The following is a 26,512-nucleotide window of genomic DNA, read 5'->3' as shown; positions in this document are numbered from 1 at the left end:
GTTGCCCCTTTCATCTTCAGTCAGACAGGAGTTGAAACAGAGCCGAGGCTCTCAGGGGCCATTCAGGGGACGCCACTGTGACCCTCACAGGTGTGCTTTGTAGCAGCCAGAGATGGAAGCACCACTGCAGCTCATATTTTAAGTAATCTGGATTCCTACCAAAATATGCTGATGATCCCTGAATAAAACTGAGATTTAATCCTCAGAAATATTTCATAAAGATTTTATGGGCCTGAAAGAAACAACTCATTTCAATGAAAGGAAATGAAAAAACACTCATCATAGACCTTCTCAGGTCACGATCTTTCCAGAGAAGCTGATCTTTGTGTTTTCTTGAAGCTAATCAGTTTTTCTTCTCGACAGTCAAGAACCTCCTTCCTGCGATGCTTTGATCACCGACTGTATGTCTCTGTTTACCATCAAACCTTCCCGCGCTCTCTGTGTGACGCTCCTGCAGTGAAGTCTGTTTAAATATTTAAGGTGTAATGAGACCATTTTGACACATTTGACATAAAAGCTGATGCAGCCTGAGGCACTTTTAGATCTGCTACGCTGCAGGCGCCTCAGGAAAAATTCTTGGTTTTTGATTTTGTTGCTTTGAAATTTAAGTTCTTTAGCTGTCGTTTACTCCTTATTGTTACGTTATTTCCTGATTTTAGAAAACAAGAAATATTATTAGTAAGTACACATATTTAAAAGAATTGAAGCACTACTATTTATCATTTTGTGTCCTACATGACTTTCAGCCCAACGTTCTCCAAAAACTGGTCTGCAGCCTGATCTGGAATTACTTTATCTGTATTAAACCATTAATCAAGACCACTTTAAAGACCACATGGTGCAGAGCTGCAAGGCTTTATTTAGCGAGGATGTTCTAGTTGACATACAGCATTTCAGGGTTTCAAAATAATGCTTCTGTACCTCAAGTTTTGTACCAGCAGGAGACTGCAAGGCAGACAAAGTGAATATCTTTCTTCTAACACATAAATCATCTTTACATGCCAACAGTGATGAGCTCCAGCTCAATGAGTTTCAATCGACAGGGAGCTCTTCTGCCATCTCATCCCATCTTCTTCCTTCTCCAGCATCAGTGAAACGGTCACACAGACGCAGTGGAGGTCATGGCTTGGTGTTTTAATCACTGCAGTAATCAGAGCAGAGGAGGGCACGGCGCCGGCAGAGCGCTGATTGCAGCTGCCACTCCGCGACTGTTCAGAGACAGAAAGTGGGCTCTTCTGTTTGCCGTCAAGGACTGTGGATCATCACCCATTCATCTAACGCACACAAACACTCTTCATCCAGATAAGGAGACGGGAAAGTCACCTCACAGAGGCTTTATCTGCTTTACAGTCTGCTGGAGGAGGCAGTGATAGAGAGAGCTGGCAGCAAGTTAACGTCTCTTTATTTCTGAAAAAGCCACCAAGGAGACAAAGAAAATCACTATGAGCAACTGAAACTGGCTTTTAAATCAGACCCACTGGGTTGGTTCCTCTTAAGTGAACCCACCAAAACAAATGAGTAGAAACAAACTAAAACGCAGAGCTTTACTGCTTATTGTCAAGAAAGCTTCAACACACCACTCAGAGCTCGTCTCCTCAGCGCTGTTTCTCTCAGAGGAAGTCCCCACTGCCTCAACTCTGTATGGTTTCGTTAACATAGAAAGTTCTTGTGGACTTTCTGGTTCTGCCGTATATTTCATTCTGTTAAAATGGAGTCATCTGTCAGGAGGTGGGATTCCTGCAGGGTCAATGACTCAAAGCATTGCACCGGCTTTCTGCTGTTTCTGAGCAGTTTCTGGTCATTGCTGGAAACACAGGCCACTTTTCATCATGGTTAATGTGCTATTTTACCCAACATATGTTTTGGCGAACAAAGCTAATGTCATTTTTAGATTTAGCTCATTTTCCCAATAAATGAGGTGTTTCACTTTCTAATCAGATAATATTCTCAGAAACAACCAACAGAGGGCGTCAGAGCCCAGCTGCACAATCTGTACACCGCTGATGCTCTCCCGCTCCATTCCTTTAGTTTTTTATACACCAAATAAGCTTTCACATATAAAGTCATGGCAAAAAGTAAGTACACCCTGTGTCGGTCAAAGGGTTTACATGTGAGCAGACAATGAAAACAATTTAGTTCTCTTCAGTTCTTAAAATGAGTTCAGATAATTTCTGAAGAAAAGCAACAGACAGTCCAGCCCAGCTCTCATTTCTTTCCAACATGGAACCAAGCAGTCAGATGTTCCTGTGATCTTCTAAAGGGGTCCTAAACAGTGGTTTTCTATATGTGCTGATTGATCCTAAGCTAACAGAGAACAGAAGAAGACGTGTCTGGCCTCAGAAGAACAAACTAACTCCAGCTGATACTGAAGATAATGTCTTTCGGAAGCAGGAGCCAATCCAGCAAAGATCTGAGTCACAGGTTCCTCCAGACCCTCCATCAGTCGACCATCCAGTAAGGCCAGGGCTGGCTCTTGGCAGGTGGCTGCCTGGGGCTTCAACTACTGAAGGGGGGCATCACTGCAACAACACAAAAAAATCAATTAAGTGAAATAAATAACAGCAACAATGTGCAGCCCTGACTGAAAATATGTTGCATATAAACATTATTTACCACCGTGTAGAGGGTGGTAAGTGGTTTACTGGTTTACCAGTCTGTAAAGATGTATGGTTTCCATTATTGAAATTCTGTTAAGAGAAAGAAAATGTTAGTAATGATGTTGTACATGCTTTATTTGAATATTTCACTGTATTTCAGTTTTATAACTTTAAGATTTCAGTAAATCACACTCAACTTGGAGACAAGCCTACTGAGTCTTTATGTTTGCTACCTGTCTATCAATGCAAGGGACAAATCTGTCAGGACAGAAAAGTAAAATGAAACCCACTCAGTGGAGCAGACAACAAATCAACTGTGAACAGCAAGCGTTGAAGAAAAATATATATAACAAACTTTAGATTCAGGGAAGAAACATAGCAAAGAAAATAATAAAGAACGTCAGTCTCAGCTCCAGACGAGGTCACAAGTCTCAGTTTCCAATTAGTCCACCAGAACCTCATCGTGTACATCTCTAAGCAGCAGCAAGAGTCAACGTGTCCTTTGCTGAAAAGAAGCAGCCATCATGAAAGAAAAGGCATTGACAGAAGCAAAGTTATCTGTGCTAAAACAGGAAAAATAAGCTACAGAATAGAACACACCAGAGACTATATAGAAACCCAGTCATTTGAAAAACATAGTCCTCAGGATCTTCAGGATGCCATGCCACCGCACACAACTAAACAGGATAACACTCTGATCACCTCTACCTCTATCACAAACACACATGCCATTCAAGGAGGAAGGGATCAACAGCTCATTGCTACTGAGTACTACGCATCCCACTGTTATGACTATGAATCTGAGAATATTATTTAATATTAATATTCTAATATTTTATCAAATAATATTTCGGTTTGTTAAGGGTTGTCCTGTGAATACCAGTCCAGTAAGGTGATGGTATTAGGACAAAATAGAAAGGTGTGAGACGAGCTCTGACATTATTGAACAGCATAAACTCTGCACATATATGGAATAAATTCACACAATTTCTTAAAATACAATAATTTATTAACAAAAATAAGTCAACTCAAAGTCAAACATATTTCAATCAACAAACTCTTTACTTTGCTAAAACAATCCAACTAAACCAAGCAGAATGAAAGAATAATGAAGACTAATGGACTATGTACAATATAAACAAGTTGATTAAAGATGATTAGAAACCATGACCAAAAAGAGTGATGCAACATTACCATGAAATGTTTATGTTTGAGAACCAAGGATTATCTTGAAGAATCTGGAAATGAAGTTAAATTAGTCTTGGAACCAATTTAGACAATAATCAGCAACATTTAGACAACCATTCACAATGCAAGATCAGATAAAATATTATTTTATTTAAATAATGTTTTAAATAATGATCTGCTGAATAAAACCAACCTTCTGGATGACTAATTCTCAATGGTGTCTAATTAACTGCCTTTATTTAGGGTTAAAATAATATTTAAAGAAATATTATTAAGGGAGTATTTTGGAAAAGAGCCAAATCTTTCTGGAGAAATGAGGCTTAATGATGTTTACTTAGTTATCAAATTTAGTGAAATAATGTTTAGGGACTATTATTCACTAGCTTGAAACTAACAACCTTTCTCGGTAAATATTCTTTAGCAACAAGCACATGTTCTAAGCTGTCAGCAGTTAAAGCTAACAAAAGAAGCTGATAGCTTAGCACCAGAGTCAAACACACACCTTTAAAAATACCGTCAATAAAAGGGTTAAAATGCATAAGCACGGACGGCGCGTTATGATCAATCTTCTGTGTTTAAAATCACCCTTTAAATAAAGTTTGTCTTAACTTTTAAAAAAAACACTAACACAGACCACAAAGCTGAACACGTGTGCTGCAAATAGCCTGCTAGCACCAAGATAGCTGAGTTCAAGACAAACAAAACCAGACTTCAGAAAATGAAAACGTTCCGATCATTTCACCCTAAATATCTCTCTATTACGCTGCCCAAACCCTAACCTCGTTTGAAAGGTGTTGAGGAGGAGTTGTCCGAGCGACGACGATGTTTGAAGAAAGCTCTGTGAACAAAGGGGATAGATTCAGCTAACCTTCGTAGCTGTTTGATGGCGCAGCTTGCTCCGTCCGCTGACCAAACGGCATGTTACTGGTGACCATGGTAATGCGTCCGTTGTCCTCCTTCTGGAAACTGCTCCACTCAGAGTCGTAGAGACAGCATCTCTGCTGGAAACTCTATAACACAGCTTGATTTTGTAGGCCTCAGAGAGAAAAGTCAAGCCAGGCTTGTACCTTAATTCCCGTTCATGAATGAATCTCCCGGATACACGAACAGTGATTTATTATCTTAGTGCATATAATCGATGATTGTATGACACTCTCGGATCCAGTTGAAGAGTTATGTCTGTTTGCCAGCAAAGAGACATTACCGCGCTGTGCCTCCCCTATCCCGGTCCCGCAGAGGAGTAGTAGAAGAGAAAGGACCATTGGAAAGGTGTAGGTTTTATACGGGCAGTGGCATCATGGGAAATCCGCTGCTACCCCCCTTTCCCCTTCTGAAGTTGTGCTGGAAGTCGGTTAACTGCAATTTATTTTGAAAGTTCCAGAAACGTTTGTACAGGAGTTTTCATGTTGAAATCCATGGCTGTAGTCCCAACAACACCTTCTCTTCTGATACCCGAGGCAGGAACACAACCTGTGATTCCTGACGAACTGAGGAAGTATACAACTGCTTTGCAACAAGCAACTCACCAGGCTCAGAGTAAGCAATACTCACCTTCAACCCCGCAGACCAGTGATCTGTTATCTTATGAGGAAAGAAACAGTCAGCTCTGGGCCTCTCGCCTACGTTGATCACCCTGAAAATTACTGGGCATAAAATTCATCTTTTCTAGTGGCCTCAGCAAATTTCAATCTATCTCACCAGGAAGACTTTAACCTTCTTAACGAAAAGCTTGTCCTGAGTCATTGGCTCAAGCAAAGCATATAAGGTCAGTACATGGTGTTGAAGGCTGAGCTGAAGTCTACAAACAGGATCCTGGCGTACGTCCCTGGGCGGACGATGTGTTGCAGGATGAAGTGTAGACCTAAGTTAACAGCATCATCTGCCGACCTGTTTGCTCGGTAAGCAAATTGCAGGGGGTCCAGCAGGGGGCCTGTGATGTCTTTCAGGTGCTTCAACACCAGCCGCTCAAAAGATTTCATGACCACAGACGTCAGGGCTACAGGCCTGTAGTCATTTAATCCTACGATGGTGGGTTTCTTGGGAACCGGGATGATGGTGGATCGTTTGAGGCAGGAGGGGACCTCACATTTCTCCAGTGACTTGTTGAAGATCCTTGTGAAGTTCGGAGCAAGTTGATGTGCGCAGGCTTTCAGACATGATGGGGAGACGTTATCAGGTCCTCCATCTTTCTTTGTTTTCATGCGCTGAAAGAGCCTGTTTACATCTTCCTCGGAGATCTTTAGTGCAGGCAGAGGATCTGAAGGTAGGGGGTTGGTAGCTTTATGGGAGGAATTTGTTCCTGAATGGGATGTAGAGGAGATGATTTGAGGTGTGAATGGCTTCTTGTCATGTCTGCAGTAGAAGCCATTCAGACGGTTGGCCAGGAGACGACTCTGTTCAGGATGGGTGGAGGGGCTCTTGTAGGCAGTCAGGTTTCTCAGACCAGTCCATACAGCTGAAGTGTCACCAGTAGAAAGGATGTTCTTAAGCTTCTCACTATAGCTTCTCTTAGCTGCTTTGATCTCTTTTGTTAGTTTGTTCCTGGTGTGCCTGTACCGCGCCCAATCTCCACTGCTGTGAGCTTCTTCCTTTTCCCTGCGCAGATTCCTGAGGTGTGGAGTAAACCATGGCTTGTTGTTCCCAAAGGTGCAGAAGGTCTTGGTCTGCACACACATGTCCTCACAGAAACTGATGTATGATGTCACCACATCAGATAGTTGGTTTAAGTCAGAGGCTGAGGTTTCAAAAACAGTCCAGTCTGTGCATTCAAAGCAGGCCTGTAGCGTCTGCCTTGATTCCTCCTCCTCACATATAAAGCCCTTAATGATCTAGCTCCATCATACATCAGAGATCTGATTGGTCCATATATTCCTAACAGAGCACTTTGTTCTCAGACTGCAGGTTTACTGGTGGTTCCTACAGTCTCTAGAAGTAGAATGGGAGGCAGATCCTTTAGTTATCAGGCTCCTCTCCTGTGGAACCAGCTCCCAGTTTTAGTCCGTGAGGCAGACACCCTGTCTACTTTTAAGGCTAGGCTTAAAACTTTCCTTTTTGAAAAAGCTTATAGTTAGAGTGGCTTAGTTTATCCTGAGCTATCTCTGTAGTTATGCTGCTATAGGCTTAGGCTGCTGGAGGACATAATGACCACTTTCACCCTCTTCGCTACATTCTCATACTACTCTCCAATTTTGCATTATTTGCTGTTATTTCAGCTTTTAACTTTGTTCTCTCTTGTCTCTTCCTAGAAGCTACACCTGGCCTTACTCTGTGTCTACCAGTGACACCTATCTGGAGAGGGGAATCGTCCAAGCTTCTGCTACCAACAACTTAATGCTCACCTTCTACAGATGATCCACATGGCCCTGTCTTTCAGTGTTTAACCCTTTCTCTCTCCTAGACATGGCTACTGACTGAGCTTCTACTGTAACTAACTCTATGTTCTCTCTTTCAGACTCTAACCTTGAAAACAGGCTCAGAGTTTATCTGTTCTTTCTTTCTAGGTGAAACGACTAAAGGAGCTACATCCATTAACATTTACTTTTCCTTCCCATAGAAAGTACTCCTGGATCAGTGCTTCTTTGTTCTCTTTGTGTCTCTGCTCTGTTCTCTCAAACCCCCAGTCGGTCGTGGCAGATGGCCGCTCACACTGAGCCTGGTTCTGGTTCTGCTGGAGGTTTCTTCCTGTTAAAAGGGAGTTTTTCCTCTCCACTGTCGCTACATGCATGCTCAGTATGAGGGATTGCTGCAAAGTCAACACCAGTGACTGTCCACTGTCTCTACATGCTCATCCAGGAGGAGTGAATGCTGCAAGTCACTGACTGGATGCAATCTGGTGGGTTTCCTTAGATAGAAAAACTTTTTATCCAATTTGAATAAATAACTGAATCTGACTGAACTGTTCAATGGTTACGATTAATTGGAATGTATGTACCTGACTGTTGTGAAGAGCTTTGAGACGACATGTGTTGTGAATCGGCGCTATATAAATAAACTGAATTGAATTGAATTGAGTTTTGTAAAAACACTGTAAATATACATAATACAAAAATATTTTATTATCCTTTCATATTTCCAAAAAAAATTTATTGAGAGAAAAGTGGAACCATGCCAAATTCGTTGCTTGTGTTCAAAAACTTGACAAAAAATGCTGATTCTGGTTTCTTTTTCTGGTAACATTTAGTTATCTTCACATCTTAGAGGAGAAGCAGAAAGGCTTTAAAAACAAGAAAGATGTATCAAACTGAAAGGGACTGAATTAATCCTTCCATTCATTCCTCCCTCCTCAAGTCCTTAAACCCTCCTCTGATGTCCCTTTGACCAAACTTTAATAAATGACGCAGCCCAGCTTGAGGACTCTCACAGCTACAAACAAGGTGACATATTTGTTCCTGATCGATCCAGACTGGGCGGAACGCCGCATTTACTCTGCTTCAGTTCATCCTTCCCTCTCCGAGCAGATATTTGGCAGCCCTCACAGGAGGAAGGCTGCACGGCCTGAGCTGAATGAGAAGGAGCTGGCTACCGACCACAGGGTGTCAGTGGGGGGTTAAGCTGTGACCCAGATTCCTGCATAAGTCTTTGTCCTGCAGGAGAGGGAAGATCCTCCTCATTCGTTCCTCAGAGAGCTGAGGAACAACTAAATACAGAAACGCAGGGAGAGAAAATGAGATTCTGCCATGAAGGAATCAGAAAGCTGCTTGTCTTTCTGAAAACCTCCCAGTTAGGGTCATCATAATGCTGGTAAATCCACAGCAATCAGTAACCATGGACACATTTTAAAGGTAAAATAATAAGTTATACTTAGTCTGATCAGGACTAATCATGATCTAATGCAAATATTATTATAGTTTGTGCTGCATGTATTAGGTTTTCAGTGTTTTTCAACCAATCAATGCTCCGATCTTTAGGGAATCTTTTTCTTCTAGCCTTGTTCTCCATCATGTTGGAAAATCCACAGATCATCACTAAACTGTCCCTGGGTTGTTGGAGGAAGTTGCTCTTGCAGGATATGCTTATAACGTTCTTGGAGGATACTTTGACAATAAATCAATGAAGAAATAATTTAATTTGTGCAGCTGTCAAATCTAGCTTTCCCACCATCTGTACTCAGGTGACCCTTGCAGGATTGGGGGGAGCTATCTACTAGCTATAGCAAAACTTGCTAATGAACCTACTGGGCATGTTTCTGAACAGTTGGAGCAAGCCAGGCCATCTGGACAGAACCACAGAGGGAGAACAAGCAAACCCCAGACTCAGAAGACCCAGGCTGGGCTTAAACCAATACATTCCTGCTGCAAGCCAGCAGTGCTAACACCTGTGTCATCGGGCTGTCTTTCATGTACTGTTTGTTATTGTAAAGAATAATGTGAACATTCTGCTGTTCATCTTGACAAATAAAGGATACAGCTGAGAACAAACAGGTAAAAGTTTGAAATATTGTCTGTGTGGCACAAAAAGAGAAATCCTGCAGACATTGTGCGTCTTTCTCACAGATGTACACTGAGGAGGGTTAATGTGGGAGGGTTCCTGGGGCAGTTCTTCGAATAGTTTCCCCCCTGCACCCCCTCTTTTTTCCTGCTCCTCCTTTATCCTCGTCTCATGCCCCCTTTTATCCCAGTGTCTGTGGCCCCCACGTTCTCACAGCGACTCCGACCTCTGAACAGCATCCCAGGGTAAGAACAGCAACCTTCTGCTCAAACTGCAGCAACTAACTCTGCTTTTACTGTCTGAGCAAAAACCTGTCAGGAACAAACAGAGAGGATAACATTATGACTTATTAATGGGGTTGGCTTAGGACGAAGAGAAAGAGGAGATCAGAGCAAGGAAGGTTATTGTTGTGCTGGTTTCTGTTTTTGTTTGACTTCTCCCACAAACTGGTTAGAAGCTGTAGTGGAAAGGTGAATTTTTCTGCTGAAAGGTTTGTTCTGTCAGTTTTCTTTAAAGGCAGACAACATTTGAGTGAGGAGAAATTCCACAAATCTCTTGGACTTGACCTTTGCTCTTTAAAAATGTATTTCGCTTTGATTTTGGAGCTTTTATAATACATTTTATGCTAGTGGGAAAGAGGAGTGGTTCTGTTTGGTCTTCTTGAACTTTAACTTCGTGAGGAAACTGAATCTGACAGTAATGAATTTGGCAGAGCTGAACTGCGTGTTTCTAGATTTCCACTGGATTTTGACAATAAACCGACCTTCACAAACATCAAGAACATTTGGGTCTGTTCAACATTCAAGATTGGCTGGTTTATTATTTCCTTTAATTTCCCTCTGATTAGGAAAGGTTTCATTTATTTGGTTGCACAGTTACACTGCATGAAGCATTAAGCTGTAATTTGCATTATGTTGCAGTATTTGTAGTATGATAATCTTTGTTATATTTTTTGTTTTTGAGACCTGATGAGCACATTGTGGTGGGGTTACCATTACCGTTGATAGGTGTAGAGTTTGTGGAGAGACCTGAGCATGCCCAAACCTCTGCTGTGAGGTGGTGGTTTGTTATCATGATGGCTGCATTCTGGGGTCCTGGGTGGACTGCGGAGTGTGGCCATCATCAGAGAACTGGTGACTCATGCCAAGAAGATGACCCCAAACGGCACAGACCGTTATAAAGTTGTGGCAGCACTTTGGTGAGTCATCTTCTAGTCACATCAACCCCACTGTTTTCCAGCAACAACCAGTGGGATCAATCTGTAGCGGTGGTTTTCAGCTGGAATAAGGTGGCACGCTCCCTTCCTTCAGGGAGTTTGGTCTTCTGCATCTCCACAGGGTCAATATACACGGCCGGGCTGCTGTAGCCAAACCTTTGGTCACTCATGCCAATGCCAAACGTCGGTTTCAATGGTGCAAGGAGTGCAAATCTTGGGCTGTGGACAATGTGAAACATGTATTGTTCTCTTATGAGTCCACCTTTACTGTTTTCCCCACATCCAGGAGAGTTACGGTGTGGAGAAGCCCCAAAGAAGCGTACCACCCAGACTGTTGCATGCCCAGAGTGAAGCATGGGGGTGGATCAGTGATGGTTTGGGCTGCCATATCATAACATTCCCTTGGTCCAATACTTGTGCTAGATGGGCCTTCACTGCCAAGGACTACCGAACCATTCTTGAGGACCATGTGCATCCAATGGTTCAAACATTGTATCCTGAAGGCGGTGCCGTGTATCAGGATGACAATGCACCAATACACACAGCAAGACTGGTGAAAGATTGGTTTGATGAACATGAAAGTGAAGTTGAACATCTCCCATGGCCTGCACAGTCACCAGATCTAAATATTATTGAGCCCCTTTGGGGTGTTTTGGAGGAGCGAGTCAGGAAACATTTTCCTCCACCAGTATCACGTAGTGACCTGGCCACTATCCTGCAAGAAGAATGGCATTAAAATCCCTCTGACCACTGTGCAGGACTTGTATATGTCATTCCCAAGATGAATTGATGCTGTATTGGCCGCAGGAGGCCCTACACCATACTAATAAATTATTGTGGTCTAAAACCAGGTGTTTCAGTTTCATTGTCCAACCCCTGTATGTGGGTACTGCTCCTCTTTGTTGTTGTGAACTAAGAGCTAAAAAACGAAGATCTGGTCTGTCTATGTTCTAACTCTCACCTACTGTAATTATATATGGACCATTACTGAAAGAACAAGATGACTGAAGGATCTGAAATGAGCTTCCTTTGTTTGCTGGTTGGACTATGCCAAAGAGATAATGGAGCTAGTTGGAGAGCTGCAGTTGAGGCTGTGTGGGCATCTGATCAGGACGCCTTCTGGGCACGTCTCTTTGGAGGTTATCTGGGCACAACCAGGGGCTGAATATACTGTATATCTCGTCTGGACTGGAAAGGCCCTGGAATCCCCAGAAAGGGCTGGAGAGTGTGGTTGGTGAGAGGGATGTCTTGGATTCCCTACTGGTCTTGTTATGCCCGTGATCTGATTGTCAGAGGAATAACGTCTGCAGATGGACAGAGGTTGGTGAGGCAGATGAAAACCTTCTTACCGAGTACTGGGAGTGCAGGAGGATCATGTTACCTTTATCAAGGTTTTCCTATTGTGTTGCACTCCAACCATATTCTAAGTGGTCCTGAAGGTTGTGGAGAACATGTCAAGGTCTTCATCGAGCAGGAATGCACTGTAACCAGTTAGTTACCTCTTCTGTTGTGACATATTCTGTTTAGTTTCCAGTGTGCAATACTTGACGCGGCCAACATCCACTTGACAGTTCATGAAAATCCCACGGTGACAATGCCTGGATCTTAGATAATTAGGAGAACCTCCTTCCGTGAAGACTATCGAGTGACTGCTACACTCTAAATAGGTTTAGACCTTAAACATTTAAAGTGCTGCTTTCAATAAACAGTTACCAACATCCACATCATGGATATGCTCCCCATACTCCTCATAAAACCTCAATATGCTGCCACCTTGAAAATAAGAAGTGTTTCTCACACTTAAATCCCTGAGAGACCAGTCTCTGTCACGTCATAAAGAGCCCATAGTGCTTTAAAATTATCTGTGAAGACTTCACCAATTCCCTGTAAAGACCATCCAGTTTCAGTCATTCTTTTCATCCTGTGTCTAATAAAGCTTACCTTATTATGTGCCAATGCTGCTATTCCTTATTTAACTGAAGCTACAGTTGTTATAAAGAAAAAATACAGCATAAAAACTTCCAGGTCTTTGAAAGACCTTCTATGGACTTTTGCTGCTTGGAAGTAAAATAAACAGAAATGTGAGATGACTGCACACATTTGTACAGTGTTCTAAGTTGAAGGTTTAAATCTGCATGAGTGTTATTATCAGCTCAGATATTTGCTGAACTACATGTCTTTCCACAGCCACCATGCATGCTGCTCTGTGCACCTGTGTCTTTCTCCTCTGCCTCACCTTCCTCACCGAGGCCAAACGGCAGCCCGTCCAAGACAAACGGGAAAAACCTCACCAGCCTCAGTCGTCGCCTCCGCCAGCCAGGAGGACCAGAAACCGTTCAGTGCTCAGCTCTGGGGAGCTGACCACCAAGCAGGGCCATCGCTGCACATGGCAAACATCTGGTGAAGGTCTGGTGAGCCTACTGGTGAACTGCTCCATAGAAACTGACGGAGACCTAGAGAGGTGAGGCTACACGGTAGTTTAAAAAGCACATAGAAACATGTTGAAAAGTGACGCAGCCTCTTGTAATGAAGCAATAACTCTGAGTTATTACTTCTACTTTATCATCTCTTGCCTTGTTGGTGAGGATCTTTGGTCCACTGTTATTTCCAGGATTGTTTTTCTGCTCAGTTCCCTCCACACCATGTAAGTTAGGTTAAGGTCTGGACTGTGCTATTGGGCCAACACCTGGAGTGTTTTCTTCTTAATGAGTTTTGTTGTAGATTTGCTGTGTTTGGGGTCATTGTATCGCTGATGACCTGGTTTGGACCAAGCTTCAACTGGTTTACAAAGTTCAAGGTTGACTCATTAGCTTCTTTCACAAAACATAACCGTCACAAAACTGCAAAGACGAGCCCCCTCTGAGCTGCAGCTGGGCGTTCATAAATCACAAGTGGAGAAGGCGCTATCTGTGAGCTTTCAGGAGTGACGCTGGCAGTGCGGGACGACAGGAGGTGTGGTGTAGCATTCACATTAGCTTTTAAATCTGTGTCTGAAGTTTATGTTTTATGCATTTGGCAGATGCTTTTATCTAAAGCAACTTACAAATAAGGATATAACAGTGCAGTTAATATCAAAGCTAACAACAAGCTACTGAGAAGCAAGACCACTAGTCAGGATCTGTCCGAGGTGACACGGGTGATAGAGCAGTAAGAGTGGATGCTTAGAGGCAGTAAGGAAAAACAGGGAAGGAGATCATAAAGAGTTTCCTGAAGAATGACTGGGACGCCCTGATAGTTTGATAGGTCAATCCACCATATTAGAACGACACATGAAAAGGGTCTGGATTGTCTTGACTGTGGTTTAGGCAATGCTAGCCGACCAGTCACTTGACAAGTCTCTCACTTGAGTAACCGAATCGTGCACTCAAGTATGTAGAAGTCTCTCCTTATTGTTCTCTACAAAACAGTAATGGCAAAATCAGTATAGCGATCCTGTTGTTACATCATCATACATCACAGACATATATCATATATATTTACATCATATATCTTCTCATCGGAAATGATTTCTGAGTCTTGTTTACACCAGTTTATCCTGCTGCTGGCTGGACGTACAAACCACACATCACTCTCTCTCCACCCATAAAGCCACTTGCCCCCATACAAGTCAGCTGATACAGGACTCTGACTACCTCGCCTGGCGAGTCAAGAGTGTAGCAGAAGAAGGGTACCTCGTCCCCACCTCACTGCATCAGTGCTTTCACAAAACCCATGGAGGCGCCAAACAGGCACCTTGATCCCACCTTGAACTATTTTGTGAAAGGGGGGAAATGACAGCAAGGTGTACAAGTCCTTTGGCTGCAAAGTTAAGCCCAGATCCTCAGCTTTATACCACCTTGCTTGACAGTTGGCATGAAGTGACATGGTGGTGTGCATTTGGCCAACATCTCAACTTCGGTCTCATCTGTTCAAAGGATGTTGCTCTAAAGGTCCGGTGCTTCAGTTAGAGGCAGATTTACGTAGTGAAGTAATGCCGCCATATTTCATATATTTAATTTTTAAAGACTGGTTTTTATTAACAGTGCGAATGTCATGGTGCATAGTAAGCATCTACACTTTGTTACATTGTGATATGTGATACTTCCAGCTGGAATCCAGACTGACGTGTAACCTTTCATACGCACCATATAAGGATCATTTGGACATCAGAGAAAAAGAAACAACCTGAAGTTATCTGATCCCACCATGCTTCCCCGTATGCGGTCTTTCAGCGCATGAAAACAAAGAAAGCTGGAGGACCTGATAACGTCTCCCCATCATGCCTGAAAGCCTGTGCAAATCAACTCGCTCCGATCTTCACAAGGATCTTCAACAAATCACTGGAGAAATGTGAGGTCCCCTCCTGCCTCAAACGATCCACCATCATCCCGGTGCCCAAGAAACCCACCATCGTAGGATTAAATGACTACAGGCCTGTAGCCCTGACGTCTGTGGTCATGAAATCCTTTGAGCGGCTGGTGTTGAAGCACCAAAAAGACATCACAGGCCCCCTGCTGGACCCCCTGCAATTTGCTTACCGAGCAAACAGGTCGGCAGATGATGCTGTTAACTTAGGTCTACACTTCATCCTGCAACACCTCGACCATCCAGGGACGTACGCCAGGATCCTGTTTGTAGACTTCAGCTCGGCTTTCAACACCATCATACCAGACATCCTCCACCAGAAGCTCACCCAGCTCAACGTCCCAGCCTCCACTGGTCAGTGGATCAACAGCTTCCTGACACACCGACAGCAGCAGGTGAGACTGGGGAGCATCTTCTCCCGATCCAGATCAATAAGCACTGGTGCCCCCCAGGGGTGTGTTCCAACCCCACTCCTGTTCTCTCTCTACACAAATGACTGCACCTCATCGGACTCGTTCGTGAAACTCCTTAAGTTTGTAGATGACACCACTGTCATTGGACTGATCCAGGACGGTGATGAGTCTGCATACAGACAGCAGGTGGATCGGCTGGTACACTGGTGCAGCCAGAACTACCTTGAACTCAACCCACTCAAGACTGTGGAAATGGTGGTGGACGTTCGGAGAACACCACCCCCATACAACCCCCTCACCATCCTCAACAACACTGTATCAGCCGTGGACCACTTCAGGTTCTTAGGAACCACCATCTCTGAGGACCTGAGATGGTCTTCACACATAGACACTGTTCGAAAGAAGGCCCAGCAGAGACTGTACTTCCTGAGGCAACTCAAGAAGTTCAACCTTCCACAGGAGCTGCTGGTCATCTTCTACACTGCCATCATTCAGTCTGTCCTGTCTTCATCCATCTCAGTGTGGTTTGGATCATCCACAAAACAGGACAGGTCCAGACTGCAACGAATAATCAGGACTGCAGAGAGAATAATCAGGGCTGACCTTCCCTCCATCCAGGACTTATACAGTTCAAGGGTCAGGAAAAGAGCTGCTAAAATCTCTGCAGACCCCACACACCCTGCACATAAACTGTTTAGAGTTTTACCTTCAGGTGGCGCTACAGAGCACTGTTCGCTAAAACCAGCCGCCACAGAGACAGTTTCTTCCCCCAGGCCGTTTCTCTGTTGAACATTTAATAGAGTACAAAACAACATCATACAGATGTTGCAAATGCACCTTTTTATTAGATATGTGTATATTGTAAATTGTAAATTTGTTTATTCTGTAATGCAAAAACAAAACAAAAGAGCAAAGTGTACCGGAGTCAAATTCCTTGTTTGTATGTACGAACTTGGCAATAAAGCTGATTCTGATTTTGATGTCTCACAGTTTCGATGCATTTATATACCTACACAGTCTAAACACACCCATCTGCACCATCATATGCATTTATACATAAATCAATACATTACTCCCAACACATACCTTAATGAGGAGGTCATACAAGATGTACTTACAGTGGGCTAATTAGAACCAGATCCAAGAGGGCTCAGAATACTGCAGTTAACCAAATCCAGGTAATATATCTATGCAGGGAGCCCAGCTTGCCTGTCTCCCTCTCACATTATATAAAATCCTTTCAGGCATGCAGTGAGACACAGGCTCCTCAATCCACAGTCTTACTGATGGTGAATTTCTGGATTTCAAGTTGGCCAGGTTCATTTTTTCTGCAGTGCTTGTAGGATAAGTAAGATAAAGTATTTCTTATAGTAATTCACATTAAGGGATATTGTGTCCCACAGAATCCATATTTTTGGGTCTGTTAAATTCTATTTCCTATTTCCTTTAAGGTTAATTCAGTGGTAAGAGATCACCATCAGTCACTTTACATCACTCACATCTGGGGGAATACTGCAGTTAATCTTATATAACCTAAAATATATTAAAATATATCAAACTGAATTTGCTCATGTTTTGAGGAGATTAACACAGTTTGTTCCAGTTTCACTATGATTTCAAGCTTCCCCCTTTAACCACAGCCACTGTCTGTTTCTCATTTTCCTTTTGGTGCTGTTTTTTCACCTACGAGTAACTTTCCATTAATTGTACCATATGGAAGATCCTCTGTGTTGATCCGCAATGTTTTTTAAATAAATTGGGTTCGAGAGGAGTTTCTTCTGGGGTATCTGGGAATGTTTTTTCAGATTTCTCCTTAACCTAGTCTTGGATTTGTAGGAATTTGAAGAGATTATTTTTTAGAAAGATTGAATTTTTCATTTAGTTGATGGTAGTTAGCAAATGTATCATTCATGTACGAATCAGCCACCATTTGGATGTTTCTGCCCTTCCACCTCTGCAGTGCTGAGTCAGTGATATGGTGTCAGAAGCTGGGATCACTCCACAAAGGTTTCCCTCTAAGACAGGAAACATCTGTATCTAGAAGGGAGTGAGATTCCTGCCAAGCACCAAATGTGTTCAATATCATTCAATTATCTGTAAGTGTTGCTAAACATTTCTGTTCCAATAAATGGAAAATCCTTTATCGGCTGAGCCATCATCTCATTTTGTTCTAGTGGTACCCAGCTAACCGCACGGTTTTCTGCATGCAGCCAGACCCAAATTGGTCGGTACTGAGAGGCAAGATAATAATCCCTAAAGTTTGGTGGGTGAAGTCCTCCCCTTGAACGTGGAGCCTGTAGTGAGAAATATTTCATTTAGAGAGAAGAAGGTTTTTTTTCAACCCTTTAAAATGATCCATACCCATTCAGTTTACCTCTGTCCTGTTTGACCTTTAACCTGCTGACTGAGGCCTGTCGAGTCTGAAATAGAAACCTGTGGTTTCACTCATTTCTCTGAGCATTGCTCGGTGACTTCGGCTAAATTTAACGGGAGTCAAAACTCTATAAACATTGGCGGCCGCCACAGATATTTTCTTTGCAGAATGATAAACTTCAGTGGTTGAATCTGTGATTGAAAGTGCATCTAGTGCAGGTGGTTCAACGCCTTTCTTGCCTTTCTGTAAGCTAGAATTCTGATTCTTTTTATTCTTCACCCATTTATTCCAAACATCATATTTTTGTTGTTGTTTACAGATACTGGTGTCGTTACGCTGGTAAACCTGACCTCTGCCAGGCCTATGGGGTCAAGTCCAGCCAGTACTGGAAGCAACTGGTGGGAAAGCTGAAGAAACGGGAGAACGCTTGTCAAGGAGAAAAAGTCTTGAAGGCCAAAACCTGCAAAAAGGCGCCTGGCGAGGCCCACATGAAGCTGGCTCAGCGCAGCGAGGAGAAGGCAAAGAATGGAGGCAAAGAGGGAGGGAAGAAAAGACCAGAAGCTGGAGTGAGGAGCTCAGATGGAGGGAAGGTGGAGAAGAGAAAGAAGAAGGTAAAGGAGGGTGAGGAGGAGAAGAAGAAAAGGGAGGAGAGGACTGATTTTGATGACGAAGGAATGATAAACGACATGGCGCCGTTGCAGACGTACTGCAGCGAGGGATGGCACTCTGTTTGCTCCTTTTTTGTCAAATTTTTTGAGGGGTGATCAGAAGTAGAGAAAGGTTTCTTTGATTGATGAATTAAATCTGATCGTGGAAGCTTCTGCTTTTTAACCTTGTGGGGGGTTCTGGGCAGCTCATTTCTAAGGATTTCTGTAAATTTCACAAACTGCTTTCTGAAGCTTAGAAGAAGACCAATTTAAATTACATTTGGTCTGGAACATATGGTGATCATCTGTTAATTTTTAGATCTACTACATCAAATTTACAACAATATAACATAAAACTGTAAACAATGTTAGAGGAAACTGATTACATTTGAACAGAAGCTCTGATTTATTACAGACATCAGCTGGAGTCTTAACCTCACTGTGACAAAGTGAAACTGTTTTATTTGTTAATGAATCAGAATTAGTTTTGAGATGAGTTTTTATTGTTCGTTTTGTTTTTAGAGATGTATTTGATGTTGGACCTTTTTTAACCAAATTCTGGATTTTCTTAGACAACATTAAATAATCACCATCATTAACTGTGATGATGTTTGTGGTCACTAAATCCATTCTTTCTGTGCTGACATTATATTCTAACGAAAACATTCCATAATTATTTGACAAGAACTGTGGATTTCATTTGATATGTGGGACCTAGAGCAGTGGTCTCTAATCCTGGCCCTCAGGATGGTTTCCTGCTCCACCACACCTGATTCTAATCACTGCGGTGTCATCAAAATCTTTAGAAATCTCTAAATGACCCATTCATTTCAACAGGTGTTGAAGAAGCAGAACAGTCTCCAGTTCTGCTTCTTGGCTCAACTTTATAGTTAGTGATGTTCTGGAACTCAAAACTGTTTGCGAAGTCCTTTTATGAGTCCTTAAAGGACTAAAACTAGTTGGGTCAGAGTGTGTGACCCAAATCTGTTTGCCAAAGCCTCTGCAGAGCAACACTGTACATAATGGCTAGGCTAAACATGGACATCAATCATCATTTGGTGTTAGAAGGTAATCCTTCCCACTGAGGCTCAGATGCTAAAGGTAAGCTAAGGCTAAAGATACGGTTTAGGAAAGTTTGGTTTAGACTGCGTAATGCAATAGTTCAGCAGAAGGACTGAAGGAAGGTAGCTGCTTAGGTGAGCCAATAAAATATCTTGTCCAACTGAAAAAAGTTTAAGTGATTGAGGTGTTCAGGGTGTAGACACTAAAACCTGCTTAGGATGAAGCAGAAACCTTGGTTAGGGTTTGGCAATGCCATTTAATTTTTAAGAATACGCACTAAAACTAGCTGTTTAGGAAATTAGGGATTTAGCTGAACATGTCCAACAAGGCCCATTTGTTGCATTTCTGGACAAAGTGTGCCTTTAAACATATTCGTATGCTGCTGAAAACAGTAAGAAAAGCCTGCTGGTGTAACTAAGGCCCAGAATGAATGCTTGGATTACATTCAGGATGTTGTGCAATGCTATGTGAACAACAGTATCATTAGTTGCAACGGTCTAGGGCCTCTCCAAGGTTCCTTACAATTGTCCTGAGAGCTGTTTACATCCTGGACTATGGCTTGTGTCATCTGCATACCAATCAATGCAGCCACTGAGTCCTTGCTGCTTTTCTTGCATGCTGCTCTACAGTAACTTTAATTAGAAGAATCTGTGATTTCTCCAGGAGTTCAGTCTTTCTTTTAAACTTCAGGAGCTCAACGTGTCTGTGGTAGAAAGAAAATGCTAAAAAGTTCATTCTGGAACAAAAAAAGGAAAACAAGCAATCAGGTGAGTACCATTAACCCTGGTTGTTACAAGCGTTTAACATCCAAACTCCAATCCCAGTGTTATAATCACAATTCCCACTTCACATCTCTACAGTGGTCTGATTGTCCTTGAACATCACACAGAAACACCCATTCAGACTCCCAGGAGGATTCAGCATGGGTCAGATCCTCTATGGATCAGAACACTGAAGGACCCCCATGTTGGATGCTGGCGGTCTGCCTGTTAGGACTCAGACACAGCGAGGGTCTGGCAGCCTCTGTCTTGGTTCAGATCAGCTTTTATTCCTAGGCTTTCCTTTATCAACGTCATTTTGTCCTCTTCCATCTGATTACTGTTGGTAGAAACCTGCATGGACTCTACAAACGGACACAGGATTCTAGTGAGACACAGACTTCTGTCCTGATGTCCACAAAACTGTTAGCTCTTCCTAAATTAAAAAAATCTATCAGATTTAAACACAATTAATGTATTTAAATAAAATGTTCATGAAAAGCAGTCTAAGTGCAACCATCAATTAAACCTTACTTTGTGCGTCATTTAAACATTTCATTGTTTTACCGTTCTGATGGTCTTTGCATTCAGTGGTGGAAACATGGAGGCTGTTGTATCTTTTAATATTGGAGGCTAATTTGTGACCAAGCACACAGATAGTAAAGGTCAAACCAGGGTTAGGGTTGATTTAAGTGGAAAGAAGAGCAAAAATATACAAAAACACTGAATCCAAAAGAAAAAAAACTAAAACTAAAAATCAGGGTCATTTATCATACCCATTGATGACCCTGATCTCCTGTTTGAATCTGCCATCACAGCAGGTCTCTAAGATGTTCTGGTTGCTTTGCTGTTCCTTCTCCTCTGTTCCCAAATCCACACTCCTTCCTGAGTCTGAGATTCGACCAACAGCTAGAGACCCTTTCCAATGACCTGGAGGAACCTTCCCCCAGTAAGGCTGACAGGGGTCAACCCTCCATTGCTGAAACAGATCTGCAGGATTACCAACCAATCCAGATCCAGATTCAGATAACTTTATTAATCACAATGAGCAACTCATTTGTCACCTAACAGATACATTCACCTCTAACATGTATACACCAGGCCAAAGTCATTCATCAAATGAACACCTCCAACAACAGCTAAACCCTTTAACTATTGTACATCTTCAACACCCTAATAGCGGTGGGAGTAATTCTGGAGTACAGATTAGTTCTGGACTTTGGCACAAAGTAGAAATTCTCCTAAAAGGATGTGGTCAGGCTGGCTGATCATCCAGCCACATGTTTCCATGGAGGGCTCAAGACTTTCTGTTGAAGTCCAATCACTTGGAGCAAAAACAATCCAAAGAAAACCTGGGACAGGCCCATTAAAATGGTGTAGAACAGCATCAGAACTTTCCTGAGGCCAACAGAACTTTATTTTCCGTGGCACCCCTTTGTTTGCCTAACTTTAGTGGTTTTCCAGGCTATCCCACTGGTAGCAGAACCCACTACAGGCCCAGAACTCAATGTAGGCACTTTAAAGCCCTTCAGGCCCGGATGCACCTTTGAGGGGCTTAGAGGAAGGTCTGGGTTTCCTGTGACTCTACAACCTAATCACAGATAAGTGGAAAAAGATGGATGGATGGATTAACGGATGGATGGATGGATGGATGGATGGATGGATGATGGATGATGGATGGATGGATGGATGGATTAACGGATGGATGGATGGATGGATGGATGGATGGATGATGGATGGATGACGGATGATGGATGGATGATGGATGGATGGATGGATGGATGGATTAATGGATGGATTAATGGATGGATTAATGGATGGATGATGGATGGATGGATGGATGGATTAATGGATGGATTAATGGATGGATGGATGGATGGATGGATGGATGGATGGATGGATGGATGGATGGATGGATGGATGATGGAAGGATTAACGGATGGATGGATGGATGGATGGATGGATGGATGATGGATGGATGATGGATGATGGATGGATGATGGATGGATGGATGGATGGATGGATTAACGGATGGATGGATGGATGGATGGATGGATTAACGGATGGATGGATGGATGGATAGATGGATGGATGGATGGATGGATAGATGGATGATGGATGGATGGATGGATGGATGGATGGACTTTTTGCATGCATATGTATCTCCAGGAATCATTTGTACTTAAAAAAATGAGGGTAAAATAATGTTTAAAGGTGAAATTTACTTAAAAGTAAGGTTCTGTTGGTGATCAGATCCAAATATAGTGGCTTTCTTCCTGCAGCTGCAGAACTTCTAGTTCTACACTCAGCAAATCTCTGCTGCCATCTGCTGGAAAACATTTGCAAGTACAAATTGCAATTCATGGATGACTTAAGGGGAAATAAATCTTAAGTTAATGTGATGTTGTAGCAATTGAGGAACAAATGAAAACATCTCAGAGATTCAGGTTTACACTGACAGGTCTCTCCTATTTCTGGGAACAATTTATACTTTCATCCATCTTCTTCCTAACTTCCATGATTCTCTTTGACCTGCAGGACATTAACATCTGAACCAAATTCCTGAACATGATGACCCATTCTCATCTTTTTGGTGTTTGGATTTTATTGGCTTCTGTTTCTTCACCTGCTTTTTGACAACTGACCACATGTTCTCAGTGGGAGTACTCAGTGGACACAAACTGGGATTTTCCTGACCCAGTCCTATTTGTATGAAAGGGAACCAGGAGTGGGTTCCAACTATCAATAGATCAGACTTCTCAACCCCTGACAGATTGCTGAAGGAGAGTAAGGTAGTTGATTGGGAAACCTCAGGACCTCTTTGCAGATGTTTTGCAGATGGTGTGGTTCTGTTGGTGTCTTCAATGCAGAATGTAGGAGACGATGGATAGATGGACCAGGGCTTCATCTGCAGGAATGTAAGTGCTGCTTGTGGTGAGGAAAGAGCAGAGCCAAAATCAAACGCTGGATTTACTGGTTCGTCTGCGTTCTGACCCACATCTGTGGTCTTAGGATGAGATTCTGTTACCAGCTGCTGAAATGAGCTTCTTCCATTGAGTGGCTGGCTGAGGAGCTCCATCCTTCAAAGGGAGTTCTCCAGCTCGTATTCATCAAACCAAATTGGTCAAGTTGGTTCTGATCTTCAGATCAGGATATCTCCTGGATGCCTTCTGGGAGGAGACCCCTGGACAGATTCTGAGCCCACTGGAGGGACTTTCACTAACTGGCAGCAGCGAACAAGCTCTGCACTGGAGCCAACACGAGTCTTCTGAGGGGTGACATTCCTGCAGCTTTCTGTTAAAAATCTGTTAAAAGGTCTGAAGCTAATAACTATCTGAACACTCTGCACAATAATCTCAAAACAATATGAACTAGTAGCACAAAACATAACCTGCAGTGTATTGTCCTTCAGCCTTGCAAGGTTTGTTCAGCATCTCACCACCAGAGGTCAGTGTTGGATCTCAGTAGGATTGTCGTAATAAAGGAAACGTGGTTTAATATTAAGAAAATTTAGTTGCAGATCTGATTGAAACATTCCTGTCATAAAAATGATGATCTTGTCAAAAACACTGCTGTCACACCTGAACAGATAAAATATTACCAATAATATCAATCCCAGCTGCCAAAGAGGACTAAAGATCTGACCAGTTTCCAAAGATGACTGTAACTTATTATTCTTGATGACCCGTTTAACTGATCTTTAGCTGAGAAGTGGTCATTTCACAGAACTGTTGCCTCTTGCATAACAAGCAGATGACTTTTCCTCCCCTCGTTCTCAACGGCTGCTAAGTGATAAAAGAGTCTAACAGTTCTGGCCACTTCTCTGCCTTTAAAACACACAGATCACTCTCACCCTGGTCGGTTGAATGAAACATCAGACTGGTGAGCAGAGTGAATGATGTAATGTGTGATCAACAGCAGCATTCAGAGCTGAGCTGCTAGGTGAAGCTCATTTATGCCCCACAGGCAGCCTGTCCTCAGGGGTAAGATGGCAGGGCATGGGGTAAACCTTCCCCTCAGGAAAGATTTCACGAGTCACAGGAAATTACATCCTGCACCATCAGCTGCTTGGCATGACCAGCAGAAATACTCCAGAACTTGTCATGTAACAACGGAGATGTTTACTTCCATAAAGGTAGCAGAAGACAATGCTGTCCCTCTGGAAATAAAGACCGTGATGCAGAGGAGGCCGACTCTCTGGTTTTAATTATAGCTGCAGACTTTAAGGCAGAACTCTAGAAAATTGGACAAAAACAGGACCTCTACAGATAAATAATTTCTTCATCTAATATAAAACCTTCATAAAGCTAGAAGAGGATAAAGTCCATCAATAATAGTGGAGAACAAGAACCTAGGGTTTATTTTAAACAAAGTAGCCATACTGATGCAGACCTCTCTGTACTGATGACTTGATGAGTTTCTTCATAAATTAAACTGCTTCAGTCAGAAACAGATTCGTGGTATCACCTTTAAAGACATCATCACTGCTATGCAGATGATAGTCAGTTATTCACCTTGATTCACCCTAATGAAATGTCTAAACTCCAGTTTGTTAAAGTGCTTAAACTCTGTTAAACGCTGGATGGCAGAACGTTTTCCTTGATTAAATGAAGACAGAACTGAAATAATGCATGTCTGGGACAAAGGAAACACTTGGACCTCTTGGTTCTTTGATAGAATCATCTATTAGGAACCTCGGCAACCTCGGAAACCTCGACCCTTTGCTTTGGGTCGTACCTTTGCTGGACATGTCAAGTCTTTGCTGTGCTCCTTTTTTTACCATCTGAGAAATATTGTCAAACTTTAATGTCTCACGTTACGGAAATAATTATTCATGCGTTTGTTTCATCACAGTTGGATCATTGCAGTGCTCTCCACAAACGTCCCAGCAACACCTACCTGAATCGGATGCAAGTTGTTCAAAATGCTGCTGCAAGGCTCCAGGTTTTCACATGTGACTCAGATCTTGATGCAATCACTCTGGCTTCCAGTTTATCTTGGAGTACAATTTAAGGTTCCTTTACTGACTTGGAGAGCTCTTCACAGACAGGTACCAGGTTATCTGAGAGGACTTCTGGCCTGTTGATGGTGCCTCATACTATGATGAAAACATAGAGCTTTCTGTTCAGTAGCTACCAGACTCTGGAGCTCTCTTCCTTTGGACATGGGATTGGTGGACTCTGTGTGTCTTTTAAAAGCCAGTTAAAAGCATATCTTTTTTTAAATCAGTTTTTTTATTCATTTCTTTTGAGTTTTTAAGCATCGTTGGATCATGTGGAGCAATTGGTAATTTTCCATCTTGAAAGTTGCTATAGAAATGAGTTTTAATTAATTACACCATCAGTATCTGTAGTGGTGCGACATTTTGGTTTTTGCTTTTGGTTTTGTGTTTTTGTTTACCTTGTTAGCTAGATGTTTCTTATTTGTGTTATGTATTCATGTCTGTTGTAGTTTTCTGCTTTGGTTATCTTCTGCCCCCCAGTGTGCTCTCCTCACTCCTAGTCCCCTTGGCGTCGCTTTCCTGCTTTTTTTAGAAGGGTTTCCTTATTATGATGATTATCATTATTTTTCAGAGTTCTCTAGCACTCTCTTATTTATTAGTTTCTTTTCTTTTTTTACTACTCTCATCATTTGTTTTCCCCTTTTAGTTATTACTTGGTTTAAGTTCCCTTTATTCTCCTATTCTTCTTAGCTTTGTTCCCCTAGTTCATCCTTGTTCTCCAGCCTCTCCTCTAAAGGTTAGCTTTAATTATTGTTAATTATTGTTTTATTCTAGTCCTCGTTTCCTCTGCTTCATTCTTAGTTTTATTCTATCAGTGTTGGTTTGAGTTTGACTTTTGTAGTCATGGTTTCCTTATGGTTTCTGTTTTATTAAGTTCTTAGGTTCTTGTGTTCCCTCCAGTTTCTCATTTTCCTTCAGTTCATGTTTATCCTTGATTCTTACGCTTTATTTTTATCTTGGTTTATAGTTTCATTTAGGTCTGCTTACTGTCTTGTCTTTAGTCCCTTTCCTCATGCTTTAGTTTTATTAGGTTCACCTGCTCCCTCTGCCTCCTTGTCTCACCTGTTCTTAGTTCCTTTGATTACCTGCCTTTGTTCTCCCTCTGTATATCAGTTGGTTTTGTTTCAGGTATGAAAATAACTTTTAGAGCGGTAGTGTTGGTAAAAAGGCAGGTCCAGGTATAACTGGGAATCCAACAGATCAGAATCACAATCAGAATCAGAATCAGTTTTATTGCCAAGTTCGTTCATACAAACAAGGAATTTGACTCCGGTACACTTTGCTTTTTTGTTTTGTTTTTGTATTACAGAATATACAAATTTACAATATACAATATACACATATATAATAAAAAGGTACATTTGCAACATCTGTATGATGTTGTTTTGTACTCTATTAAATGTTCAACAGAGAAACAGCCTGGAGGAAGAAACTGTCTCTGTGGCGGCTGGTTTTAGTAAACAGTGCTCTGTAGCGCCACCTGA

The 26,512-nt window shown here is 42.3% G+C and overlaps 1 protein-coding gene across 1 annotated transcript; it reads left to right on the top strand.

The window, feature by feature from the left end:
• Positions 1–9,304: 9,304 nt before the first annotated feature.
• Positions 9,305–18,811, top strand: fgfbp3 (fibroblast growth factor binding protein 3). Its single transcript, XM_047351257.1, has 3 exons — positions 9,305–9,457; positions 12,616–12,889; positions 17,879–18,811. The coding sequence occupies exons 2-3, from the start codon at positions 12,621–12,623 to the stop codon at positions 18,321–18,323; spliced, it is 714 nt and encodes a 237-aa protein (XP_047207213.1). The 5' UTR covers positions 9,305–9,457; positions 12,616–12,620; the 3' UTR covers positions 18,324–18,811.
• The last annotated feature ends 7,701 nt before the right edge of the window (positions 18,812–26,512 follow it).

This window comes from Girardinichthys multiradiatus, chromosome 22 (assembly GCF_021462225.1).
Source record: "Girardinichthys multiradiatus isolate DD_20200921_A chromosome 22, DD_fGirMul_XY1, whole genome shotgun sequence".
Taxonomy (NCBI): domain Eukaryota; kingdom Metazoa; phylum Chordata; class Actinopteri; order Cyprinodontiformes; family Goodeidae; genus Girardinichthys; species Girardinichthys multiradiatus.
Note: the sequence above shows the minus strand (reverse complement) of the source record. Positions and strands in the feature narration are given on the sequence as shown.

Coding starts and splice junctions, on each gene's coding strand:
- fgfbp3 (XM_047351257.1), top strand. CDS start 12,621: ATGCATGCTGCTCTGTGCACCTGTGTCTTTCTCCTCTGCCTCACCTTC. Junction 12,890..17,878: donor ACTGACGGAGACCTAGAGAG/GTGAGGCTACAC, acceptor TGTTGTTTACAG/ATACTGGTGTCGTTACGCTG.